Source organism: Bombyx mori, chromosome 14, assembly GCF_030269925.1.
Source record: "Bombyx mori chromosome 14, ASM3026992v2".
NCBI classification, from domain to species: Eukaryota; Metazoa; Arthropoda; class Insecta; order Lepidoptera; family Bombycidae; genus Bombyx; species Bombyx mori.
In genome coordinates, this window is record NC_085120.1 from 2,006,445 (window position 1) to 2,019,420 (window position 12,976).

Genomic DNA, 12,976 nt, shown 5'->3' on the forward strand with positions numbered 1-12,976 from the left:
AAGTAATAATGCCGCACAGAAGTTACACGAGGCTATTCATAGAGAATCAAATTAAGCAACAAGATAATCTAATTCGTCTTTACCCAGGATTCGTCGAGTGTACTTTTCATGTTCACGTAGATAAAACGGATTACATTTGACGTGAATGGCTAAGACGCGTTATACAGACAATATTATTGTTTTTCCGCACGGGTAGGTACCACCGCCCTGCCTATTTCTGCCGTGAAGCAGTAATGCGTTTCGGTTTGAAGGGTGGGGCAGCCGTTGTAACTATACTGAGACCCTTAGAATTTATATCTCAAGGTGGGTGGCGCATTTATGTTGTATATGTCTATAGGCTCCAGTAACCACTTAACACTAGGTGGGCTGTGAGCTCGTCCACCAATCTAAGCAAAAAACAAAAATACCGAAAAGAAAACTACATATACAGTCCAATACAGCAATTTGAATGCCGATATCAATTACAAGGATACTGATTGGAGGTCCGCCTTAACGCAATCAAGACTATTTAATCTACTTACCCCCCGGAACTTAGCTAAGTAACTGATTAACTTTACTTCAAACATCAGATTCTTGGGACTTGCGTATTCCAACATTCGGCAAGGAAGCCGCTTCGGCAGGATCTTCCGCCCAGCGGGTGAGATATCTCGGTAGCCATACACGGCCAGAATATTGATGTTTGAAACTTGTATTAGTGCAACCTTATATTGAAATTGTCGTTAGCGAGATTCAGGAATCTGTCAAATATCTTGTTCGATAATACCTACCGTATTTTTACAACAGCAAATAATAATCTATATATTAATAAGTGAAGCAAAAACTTTGTATCCCTTTTTACGAAAATTGCGCGGACGGAGGAGTATGAAATTTCCCACTGTTGCGTTATGAATAAGAGTGGACTGTATTATTAGTTTACTTTTATTTATCTATAAGTGACAAAATAAAGAATTAAAATTAATGACTATAAAAAATAAGAAACAGATGTGTCGCCCATGACGGCTGGAAATGGAAAGGGGTAAGGCGTCATAGCGGACGTCGCTCGTTGACACCTTTGACATTCCGAATTCAAACATACTCCCCGGTTGAAGTGTCTTCAATAATTGATGGGAAGTGGGCAGATAGTGTTGAAAGCGCGGCGAATGACACCTCGTCGTGTGTAGATGTCTGCAACTCTTCCAATATCGTCGCTACCACTGTACAGCTGAAGTATGCGTCCAAGTGGCCACAGTAGCGGAGATGATGATGGTTCCTTTACGATGACTAGATCACCCACTTTCAAAGGCTCTGCAGATGTTTTACACCATTTAGATTTTTGTTGCAACCAAGAGATGTATTCTTGAGAGAATCTTTTCCAAAAGTGTTGCTTGAGATATTCTATTCTGCGAAACCTCTGCAGACTAGTGATATTGGTACTATCTGGTACTTGAGGATGTGGCGCAAATATCACTGATCGTCCGATAAGGAAATGAGCTGGGGTTAATGGAGTGAGATCGGATGGGTCATCCGATAGAGGAGTTAAAGGTCTTGAATTTAGAATTGCTTCTATTTGTGTTAAACATGTTGCCATTTCTTCAAAAGTTAAATTTGTTAGACCTAATGTGCGCTTTAAATGATATTTTGTTGATTTTACTGCAGACTCCCAAATACCTCCGAAATGCGGAGTATAAGCAGGGATAAATGAAAATTTAATACTTGAATCGAAATTCCTAAGTTCTAAATCTTGTGACAGAAATCGAGCCAACTCGTTAAAGGCTCCTACAAAGGTTGTGCCGTTGTCTGAGAAAATGTTGCGTGGTTTTCCCCTCCGAGCAATAAAACGGCTAAGAGCAGCTAGAAATGCTTCTTTTGTCATGTCTGAAACAAGTTCAAGATGAACAGCTCTCGTAGCGAGACACACACATACACATATAAATGATTTTACAAGTTTACATCCCCTGACTTTTCGGTCAGCTATCATGATTGGCCCGGCATAGTCAATTCCAGTGTCTAAGAATGGAAATTCAAGATGTAAACGTTGTTCTGGAAGATTACCCATCACAGGTTGAAGTGTATTTGCCTTTATTCGACAGCATTTTATGCACTGATGACATGTTTTTTTTGCTAAATTTCTACCGCCAATGGGCCAGTAGTGATGACGAATGCTAGCTAACAAAAGCAAAGGGCCTACATGCTTTAATGTTATATGAAACATGTTGAAAATTAGATGAGTTATCTTATGTGAACTTGATAAAAGGATAGGATGCTTAACATTATAGTCATAAAATGAGTTGTTGAGCCTGCCTCCTACTCTTATCAATTCGTTTGAGTCAAGAAATGGTGATAGTTTTAATAGTGTTTTTTTTACAGGTAATGTTTTGCCTGTACTTAGTAAATTGTATTCTTCAAAGAATGTTTCTTGCTGACTAAATTTTAATAATTTGTTCAATGATTGCTCTAATTCAGAGCTCTGCTTAGTAGGTTTCTTTTGACATTTATTTATAAACTTAATAACATATGCTACTATACGTTGTAATTTACAGAAAGAGGAACATTTTTCTGTAATTTTTGCTAAACAATGTGTGTTTTCAGTTATGTCCACTTGATTGGAACAAACTATATCTGGTAAATTTGAAAATATTTGAGGAAATGTTGGCCAATTCTCTTCACAATTTAACAAGAATTGAGGCCCTGACCACCATAGTGAGAACTTATTGATTCTGTCTGCACTCAATCCTCGTGAGACGAGATCTGCGGGATTTTCTGAAGACGGAACATACCTCCATGATCCACCTGCATTATCTTGTATTTCAGAAATACGATGCCTAACAAATGGTTTTAGTAAATTTGGTGCCGAGGATAGCCAACCCAAAACAATAGTTGAGTCGCACCAAAAGATAGATTTTTGAAAATTTAATGTAAGGGATTGACATACTTTTTTATGTAAGCGAGATCCTAACAGAGCTGCGCATAGTTCTAACCGTGGGATAGTGGTAGCCTTTATCGGGGCTATCTTGCTTTTAGCAGTTAAAAGGTGAACATGCACATCACCCGTAGAAGTGATGGAACGAACATAGATGCATGTACCATATGCTTTCTCTGATGCATCTGAGAAGACATGCAATTGTAATTTGACTGGTAAATCACAAGTTATCCATCGGGGAATCTCTAAACTGTTTAAAAGAGGTAATGTTGTTTGAAATTCAGTCCAGAGATCATGGATGTCTGTTGGGACTGGGTCATCCCAAGAACATTTTGCGATCCACAATTGTTGCATTATGATCTTTGCTTTCACAATACATGGTACCACGAGACCAATAGGATCAAAGATCTGAGAAATTGTTGACAAAATATGACGTTTTGTCACCTTAACAATGGGGTATAAATTAATGTTGAAAGAAAATACATCAGCAGTACAATGCCAATTTAAACCTAACGTTTTTGATAACTCATTCTCACTCAGGTTAATGATGTCAGATGGATTATGATTACTTAATAAAGCTTGTGTAATTTCTGTTGAATTTGATTTCCATTTCCTAAGGTTGAATTGAGCAGCTTGAAAAGCAGAAATTACACTTTGACATTGACTAATTGTTGTATCAATAGTAGCATTTCCTGATATGTAATCATCCATGTAAAAGTCATTTGCTATAGTATACTGAATGGATGGATCAGGATGCTCCTGAGCTAATTGCATGAGACATCTAGTAGCTAGATATGGTGATGAAGACATTCCATAAGTAACTGTATTTAATGTGTATGTTTTGAGAGCATGTGTAGGATGTTCTCTCCAAATTATCTGTTGATAATTACAGTGTGAATCATTAACGAGTATTTGACGATACATCTTTTCTATATCTGCACAAACTACATATTTGTGTTGTCTAAATCTAAGCAAAATTGACAGTAAATCATTTTGAAGAATGGGCCCTACCATTTGGATGTCATTAAATGATTTACCTGATGATGTCTTAGCGGAACCGTCAAAAACTACTCTTAATTTCGTAGTAGTGCTTGATTCTCGTATTACACCATGATGTGGTAAAAAATAAGAGGAGCTCGACAGTTCAGATTGCTTGAAATTGGTATTTTCTGACATGTGTCCTAATTTAATGTAATCCTTCATGAATTCTACATATTGTTGTTTGAAGTTTTCGTTTCGGCTTAAACGATTTTCTAAGGAAAAAAATCGACGTTTAGCTAATGTATAAGAATCACCTAGTACACTAGGCGTTTCCTTTAAAGGAATGTTGACTACAAAACGTCCGTTTTTGTTACGGGATGTAGTATTGATAAATATTTGTTCACAGGCTCTTTCATCTGCTGTTAATGTATGTTTTGTAGCAATAGAATCTAACTCCCAGAAACGAGTTAAATCTTCATGTATGCTATTGATTAACATACATGTTTGTTGTGGGTGGCTGTTCTGAGGTATTGACCCAGAAATTAACCATCCTAATTTCGAATCACATAACAAGGGCAAATTCCTACCCATGTGGATACGATCCGAGCCTATGACGTCCCAAAAGACTTCAGCTCCAAGAAGAATGTCTATGGAAGACGGAGTATTGAAGTTGGGGTCGGCAAGACGAATGTCCGAAGGTATAGGAATAGCCTTTGTATTTATGTAAATTTGAGGTATGCATAATGATATTTGAGGTATGCATAATGATATTTTAGGTAGTACAAAACATTGTATGCTAGCTCTAAATACTTGATTTTTTGATGTAAATGAAATTTCACATGCTTCGTCGCAGTTTGAAATTTTTGCATTAATGCCCATTACTTTTGATTTTATTTTATAAGTGGATAAATTTAGCCTTTTGACTAAGTCTTTGGATATGAAGTTTGCTGTACTTCCATTATCCAACAACACTCGTGCAGTGTACTGATTTCCCTTGAAATCCTCCACTTGAACAAGGGCCGTCGAAAGTAATGTTAGACGACTATCAGTAGTGTGCTTAGCTGAGAAAGCAAGACTAGTTGTATTGTTACAATTTGACAATAACTTACTATTTTCAGTTGAATGTTCCGCTGAGAGAGCAATGGTTGTACTATTTGAATTAGGTTCATTATGAACATGCAACAAGGTATTATGTTTAACAGTACAATATGTACAAGGACCTAACCTACAAATTTTTGAATTGTGACCCACTCTAAGACAATTGCTACATACTCCAAACTGTTGTACTTTTTCCAAACGTGTCTGAACTGATAATTCTCTAAATTCTGGACAAAGGAATAAGAAATGTGACTGCTTACACATAGGACATGAAATTGGTTTTAATTTGTTTTCAGAAACAATTAAACTTTTTGTTTTAATGTTACTGTTTTTCGATAAATCGCTCTGTAATTTTACCAACTTTGTCTGTTCAATCGTTTCCAATAAGTCAGCTCTATTATTAAGGAATGTGATGAATGTAGAGAATGTAGGTGAATCACATAATGAGTTTCTATACTCTTCCCACTGACGGTTTGTGACTTGGTCTAACTTACTCGTCATTAAATGAATAATGAGAGTGTCCCAGTGTTGAACCGGTTGACCTAATGTTGATAAAGCCCTAAGATTCTTATTCGTAATATCAATGATGTAACGCAATGCTTTGCTTGCTTCCTTATTAATTGGTTCTACATTGAAAAGCATTTGAACATGGTTATTGACCAGCAGACGGTTATTGTCATACCTGTCACAGAGTAACTTCCAGGCAATATCATAGTTGGTAGATGTAAAATCTAAATTATTAATTACAAGTGCTGCACTTCCCTTCAAAGAAGCACGCAGGTAGTGTAACTTATTAATGTTATCAATGTTGTTGTTTATATGAATAATTGAAATAAAAGTGTCTCTAAATTCCAGCCAATCATGATAAGCACCATTGAATTTTGGAAGGTCTATTTTAGGCAATCTTATTGAGTTGTGTTTGTGTGTATGTGCACCACAAGAGCCCACCTCGGAGACTGCTTCACTCTGTAGAAGCTTGCGCGCTGCACTGATCAGCTGACGTGAAGAAGCTACTAAGCCGTAATATTGCTTCTCGAATTCCTCACGCTCCGCATATTGCTCGTTGGGATCATCCACTACAGACTCCAAATCGTTCTGTAATGCATCATATTTCTGATATAATGACTCGAATTTTTGAAGTCGATATTCGATTTCTATCTATCACTTAGTTTTAGGCACGATTTAGAAATGTTGATATATGATGAAAATTGTGTTAGTTTTGCTTTAATTGAAGCTCGTTTTTTAATTAGACTTTTCATGTCTGCCATTTTTTATGTAAGCCAATAAGATTATGTGGACAAGAAATGAAAATTATAAGATGACAGATGACAAATTTAAAAAAATTGAATCGAAATAGAATTTCAAATGTTATAAAATATAATAATGTATTATTTGCAAATTTTATAAAAATACAATACGTTTGTATTAATGCTGTAGTTTTGAAATAGTTTTTATTTTTTAGAGATGAATATAAAAAATGACTGTACCTAGTTATAAATGTATGACCAAATAGCAACGTGTTCAAAACGTTCGAACAAATTATGCACTTTTTTGATAAAAACACATTAATATGAAGTAATAATTGCAATAGAATGAAAATTTTCAAGATTTATATTAGAATTAAAAAAAATATGAAGGGAATGTATGAGATGATTGGAACGGACTCACAGTGGATGGTGCAATCTGCTTGAATGTATCATCAGAATTGGTTCCTGTGATGTCCAAGGCTTCCAAATTGTATTGAATGTTGAACTTGCTTGTTGACGATATCTTCAGCAATCTTTGTTGAATAGCTAAATTTTGTCCAGCCGATGAAGCTCCGACGATTTTAAGATGGCGGTTAAGCGTCGGTTTTCAAATTGTATTTTCCGCAGGTCGTCGATCCGATTGTTTCACGGGAGAAGGACCATATGTTGCGTTATGAATAAGAGTGGACTGTATTATTAGTTTACTTTTATTTATCTATAAGTGACAAAATAAAGAATTAAAATTAATGACTATAAAAAATAAGAAACAGATGTGTCGCCCATGACGGCTGGAAATGGAAAGGGGTAAGGCGTCATAGCGGACGTCGCTCGTTGACACCTTTGACATTCCGAATTCAAACACCCACACTTATAGAGAATATAGAGAAGAAGTGCACAATGCTAATATTTTTTTAAAATAATGCATAAAAGATACATTAAATCAATAAAGAAAATATTACACACACTATATACCATGTATTTGAAGCACACACGCATGCATATTTATTGTCAAACTTGTGTTCTTGACGTCTGTTGTCAAATTGAGAATAGATTAAATATTGTTTGTCTTTGTTAATATTTTTTTATCGTGTAGTCTTGGCGAAATTTGTGATTATAGAAGTATAAAATACAATCATAATAGTGTACAAACTTACAATTCCAATTATTTATGGTCGAATTTCGACTACTGCGGGACCTCTAGTTTACTATTAACAATCATAGCGTGTTGTAGGTATACGACAAAGGGAAGATTTTCCACGGAGCGTGTGTAATTGTTTGTTAGACCGTCAGTCCGAATGTTGTTGTTCGGAACTTGTATGTACGCAAGCTTAGCTTAAAAATGTCATATCTATCTATCTCTTAGGCTAATGGCGTTTCCTTTTAGATTTCGCCAATGTCAAGGGTATATAATACTCTGCTTTCTATAGCAGGCTTCGTGAACGAGCAAGGTCACAGATAGTCATTAAGAATTAAGTGAGTAGCTAACACTGAAGTAGGAAACCTATGGAAATGAAACGTCAACAAAAAATTCGTGCCACTGTGACGTCATCTGGCCACAAAACATGGCGGTTTTAGTGCTGCCCAGAAGATTTTAATATTAGTAGGTTTTATCGATAAACGTTCTTGGCCTATTTTATTTTAAATATTGTTGAGTATGAATGTATTTGTAGAATTTATACTTTAATAGGAATTAAATATATTGTTATGTGCAAAGATGATGTGATTTAGATATTATGTGAAATCTAAGACGAGTTCGTGCTTCAAATTTTCCAAGTTAACGATATGACGATTTTTAAAATTTGCTACACTGATTTTATAAAGTTGTCGTTTGCTGCAAAACATAAAGATATGGCATAGTACAGTGCCATCAGCCCATTTCTAGCATGCTGAATGTTGTCGTATTTTGAGTACGTGTTTTTCTTAGACTATTACAATCTATTTTAATTGTTTTGCTGACTCTAAAGTCCGTAACAGACTACCGCAGTGCACCTCAAGGAAGGTGCACCGCACCATTTGAATCACTCTCACTTGAGAGTGATTCAAATTTTAAACTTATCAAGGGACCGCCTGATAAAAAAAACACCTACAGAACATTTATTCGTTAATTACAAACGTCATTCCTTGTGACTTCCTCTCTAAAATCACTTAATTAAATTTTTAACAAATTTACAATAGTGTTTTACTCACTGCGGAATAAAATTATTTTATTTAAATAGTTCCGAAGAGATTTTGTCGGTAGCCTTTTTCCCGAAATATCTAAACAGAATGTCTAAATATGTTTTGATGACATATTTTAAAGTGGTATTTATGATTAGTGTCATGATCAATAGATTCCGACCGAAAAATGGATTTTTCGGATGAGGGCTCCATAATGAATTTAAATACATATAGATAATAGTTTTAGGGCATCGACTTTCTTGCGATCCTATAAAATACGTTTTAATTATTATTTTTGTATGTTTTAAGCATGATAAATTATGAAATTTTATATAATCAATCATATTAAATCGATATCAAAGTCAATAAATAATGTACAACCCAAAACAGACGGCCGAACTGACGTGACAATGACATTTGGCGCGCTAAACATGGCGGATTTTCGGCCTCATTAGACGGAGACGGAGATATTTACGTATATTCATGTTTCATTTTATGTACGCACTGAAATACTGTTATATTGTTTTCCTGCGAGTTAAAGTGCTGAGTAAGAACGAGATAGATATATGTTTATGTATGTGCCTTCAAAATGGGTGCTATTTATATAAGCAATTGTACGTATAGAACAATATGTCGTGTCCCTACTATATAGGTCTATGGTAGCTAAGAATGTTTGATGACAGGTTCTCTGTTGATTTACGAAAATGTCATAAGCGATATTCAATCATCTGTCAAATACCTTGTGTTCTGTGATGGCTGCCCGCCACAATATCTCTGGGACTTTTTGGCGGGAACGCGAGGAGTGAAGTTGTGTGATTTGTTTTATTTTGTCTATGTTGGCGAGGAAGAGGAGGCAAGCAGTGGTGTACAGACGAAATGAATGTTTTATTTTTCCTTCTAAATTATATTTGAAATAACGGCCGTGACAATATACAGGTACATAGGTGTTGTGCGTAAGGTTGCTGCGAGAGAAGTGACGGTGCGGTTGCATTAGTGCTCGTTGACCGATTTCTTTTTTTTGGTAGTTTTTGTGCGCATAGACAGTCTATTTAATGTTTCTTCAGGTTTAAATGTGTAATAACGGTGGTTTATTAACTGTTTAATATCTGTGAAAGTGCACAAATGTGGGAAAATGAAACAAAGCTGCTGGACGTAACTTCTCGGGTTCCTCCAAAAAGTCCACTGAAAAAATCTCAGTAAATGACCACTATTTTACTGCGATTATATTTCATCCCATATCATCTCATTTCATTAAATTTCATCCCAGTTGATTAATGTCTCAAATTAATCATCTTCATTTCATTTCACTCCATATTATCATTTTTCATAAAATTAAGAATATAAAGTAAAATAAGACATGTCTTAAAGGTCTTAGTTACCAGGTCATAAAATCTCTTAAAAAAAAAAACAATATCTCTGATCTAAATAACGATTATGTAGTTTGAATAACGAACCAAACTAACAACTAACTTCGCGTCTTTCCTGTTGATCCTGTCGGGATATTAGATCAAGGTTTTAAAATTATTGTATTTTTATCGGTCCGATGATGTGTGTGCAAATTTACAATTTCATATTGAAATATATGTAAATGACATTCAAAGATTTCATCACATACAAACAAGAAAAGTTTAAAAGTCGTCGTGGCCTAAAGGATAAGACGTCCGGTGCATTCGTATCGAGCGATGCACCGGTGTTCGAATCTCGCTGGCGGGTACCAATTTTTGTAATGAAATACGTACTCAACAAATGTTCACGATTGACTTCCACGGTGAAGGAATAACATCGTGCAATAAAAATCAAACCCGCAAAATTTTAATTTGCGTAATTACTGGTGGTAGGACCTCTTGTGAGTCCGCGCGGGTAGGTACCACTGCCCTGCCTATTTCTGCCGTGAAGCAGTAATGCGTTTCGGTTTGAAGGGTGGAGCAGCCGTTGTAACTATACCTGAGACCTTAGAACTTATATCTCAAGGTGGGTGGCGCATTTACGTTGTGGATGTCTATGGGCTCCAGTAACCACTTAACACCAGGTGGGCTGTGAGCTCGTCCACCCATATAAGCAATAAAAAAAATTTACAAAAAACATACATACGTACCAATCTAATAAAAGACTGTAACAATATGTATTACGTTTATTTATTAACCGCGCTCTTTATTCGGGAAGCTGTTTTATTTTTTTACCAGTATTTCTGCTTAAATAAGTCCAGAGGTAGGGGCTCGACCCGTATCTCGAATGGAAGTAATTAGCAAAATTGTATGAAACTCACGGAACTAAAAAAAGGTTTCGAGACAGAAAAATTAATGCTATGTTTACAGATGATTTTTAAAATGATGGTTCGATGGCAGTCTGGTGTAGTGGTAAGTGACATGGTCACTACACAAGGGGGTCGCGGGCTCGAATCCCGCCAAGGGAAGATATTTTGTATGATAAATATAAAATGTTTTTTCCAGGGTTATGGATGTATATTAAATAATATATGTATGTGTATAATAAAAATCCTACATTTATTTCCGTTATCTGGTACATGTAACACAAGTTCTTTACGAACTTAGCACGGGACCAGTTAACGTGGCGTGATTGTTAGTAAATATTTATATTTATTTATTTATTCGATTTACTGGAGTTTTTGTGGTACAAACATTACAACAGTATAACTCGATGCTCCACGGTTTTTAAGTATCTCAGTCATGATTATATTTTTAATTGTCTTTGGTAATAAAAAAGTTTGAAGTAGTCGTGGCTCGTGATTCAGACTCCGGTTGTAGCTTTATCGACTGATACTGCTACGCCGGATCTCAGAGACCTTTTTGGTGGGAATTCGAGGAGTGAAGTTGCGTGATTTGTTTTATTTTGTCTATTTGGTGTTTCTTCAGGTTTAAATGTGTAATAACGGTAGCTTATTAACTGTTTAGTATCTGTGAAAGTACAAAAATGTGGGAAAAAAAACCACTGGACGTAGCTTTTTTTTTATTGCTTAGATATGCGGACGAGCTCACAGCCCACCTGGTGTTAAGTGGTTACTGGACCCCATAGATATCTACAAAGTAAATGCGCCACCCAACTTGAGATATAAGTTCTAAGGTCTCAAGTATACTTACAACGGCTGCCCTACCCTTCAAACCGAAACGCATTACTGCTTCACGGCAGAAATAGGCAGGGTGGTGGTACCTACCCGCGCGGACTCACAAGAGGTCCTACCACCAGTCAAAGCTTCTCGAGATCCTACAAAAAGTCCACTGAAAAAGTCTCCGTAATTAACCACTATTTTACTGAGAATATATCTCATCCCATACATCTCATCTCATTTCATTTCACTTCATATTATCATTTTTCATATATAAAAAAATTTTAGTGCACTTTTCATTAAAATTCAAATAAGACTTGACCTAAAGGTCTTAGTTACCAGGTCATAAAATCCCCGGATCTCAAAATCTGATAGGGATATGTTTTTCTAAACAGTTATGCGAGTCACGTTCACGGATGCTTTGAACGTTGGAGGAAGTATCGGTGTTGCAAGTTCACCAGTTCAGCCTATATCGTGAGTGATCACGGATATATACAGGGTGTATATCGTTTCTACTTTAATGATGTAACAATCGTTGTGCAATACAGTTGAGACATTGAACATTATTCTTAAAACAACACGCTGTAGAGCTACCGACGACAAGTCATCAGACATTACATTACTGGTGGTAGGACCTCTTGTGAGTGCGCACGGGTGGGTTTTTTTATTTTTTTTTTATTGCTTAGATGAATGGACGAGCTTACAGCCCACCTGATGTTAAGTGGTTACTGGAGCCCATAGACATCTACAACGTAAATGCGCCACCCACCTCGAGATATAAGTTCTAAGTAGTAGTTACAACGGCTACCCCACCCTTCGAACCGAAACGCATTACTGTTTCACGGCAGAAATAGGCGGGGTGGTGGTACCTTTTGAAGTCGTCGTGGCCTAAAGGATAAGACGTCCGGTGCATTCATAGGTGTCTATGGTCTCCAGTAACCACTTAACACCAGGTGGGCTGTGAGCTCGTCCACCCATCTAAGCAATAAAAAAAAAGACAATGACCTAGTTGCTGGAGATAGGTCACGTACCAGCATATATTAATTTGAGAGCTTGACTATTGTGAATTCCCCGTTAAACCTTCTAAACTTTTTATGTCAATAGCCCTTCTATTTAACAAACCGTTTGTAATATAATAGGACTCAGTATTGTCCACTAAGCGAATTGGTACAGTCAGCATTGTTTCTGAGTCCGTAGTAGACATTTCGATGTCCATTGTGACTATTTGCTGTGTGTTCGATAATGCACGCCATCTATACTAATATTATAAAGAGGAAAGATTTGTTTGTTTGTTTGTTTCGAATAGGCTCCGAAACTACTGGACCGATTTGAAAAATTATTTTTCCATTAGAAGCCGACATTGTCCCTGATGAACATAGGCTACTTTTTAAAAAAAAAAAAACTTTTTTTTTTTTTTGGTTTCATGTGTGTTTTAATGCTTCCGAAGCGAAGCGAGGGCGGGTCGCTAGTACTCAAATAAGAAGAAAGTGAAGGAAAAACAGAAAAACTTCGTAGAGTTGGGCTCGTCAG

General features: G+C 36.3%; 1 protein-coding gene across 1 annotated transcript; it reads right to left on the reverse strand.

Annotated features, from left to right (window-relative positions):
• Window positions 1-900: 900 nt before the first annotated feature.
• LOC105842437 (uncharacterized) lies at window positions 901-7,267 on the reverse strand. The gene has a single exon (XM_062671997.1). The coding sequence runs from the start codon at window positions 5,618-5,620 to the stop codon at window positions 1,094-1,096; it is 4,527 nt and encodes a 1,508-aa protein (XP_062527981.1). The 5' UTR covers window positions 5,621-7,267; the 3' UTR covers window positions 901-1,093.
• Window positions 7,268-12,976: the final 5,709 nt, after the last annotated feature.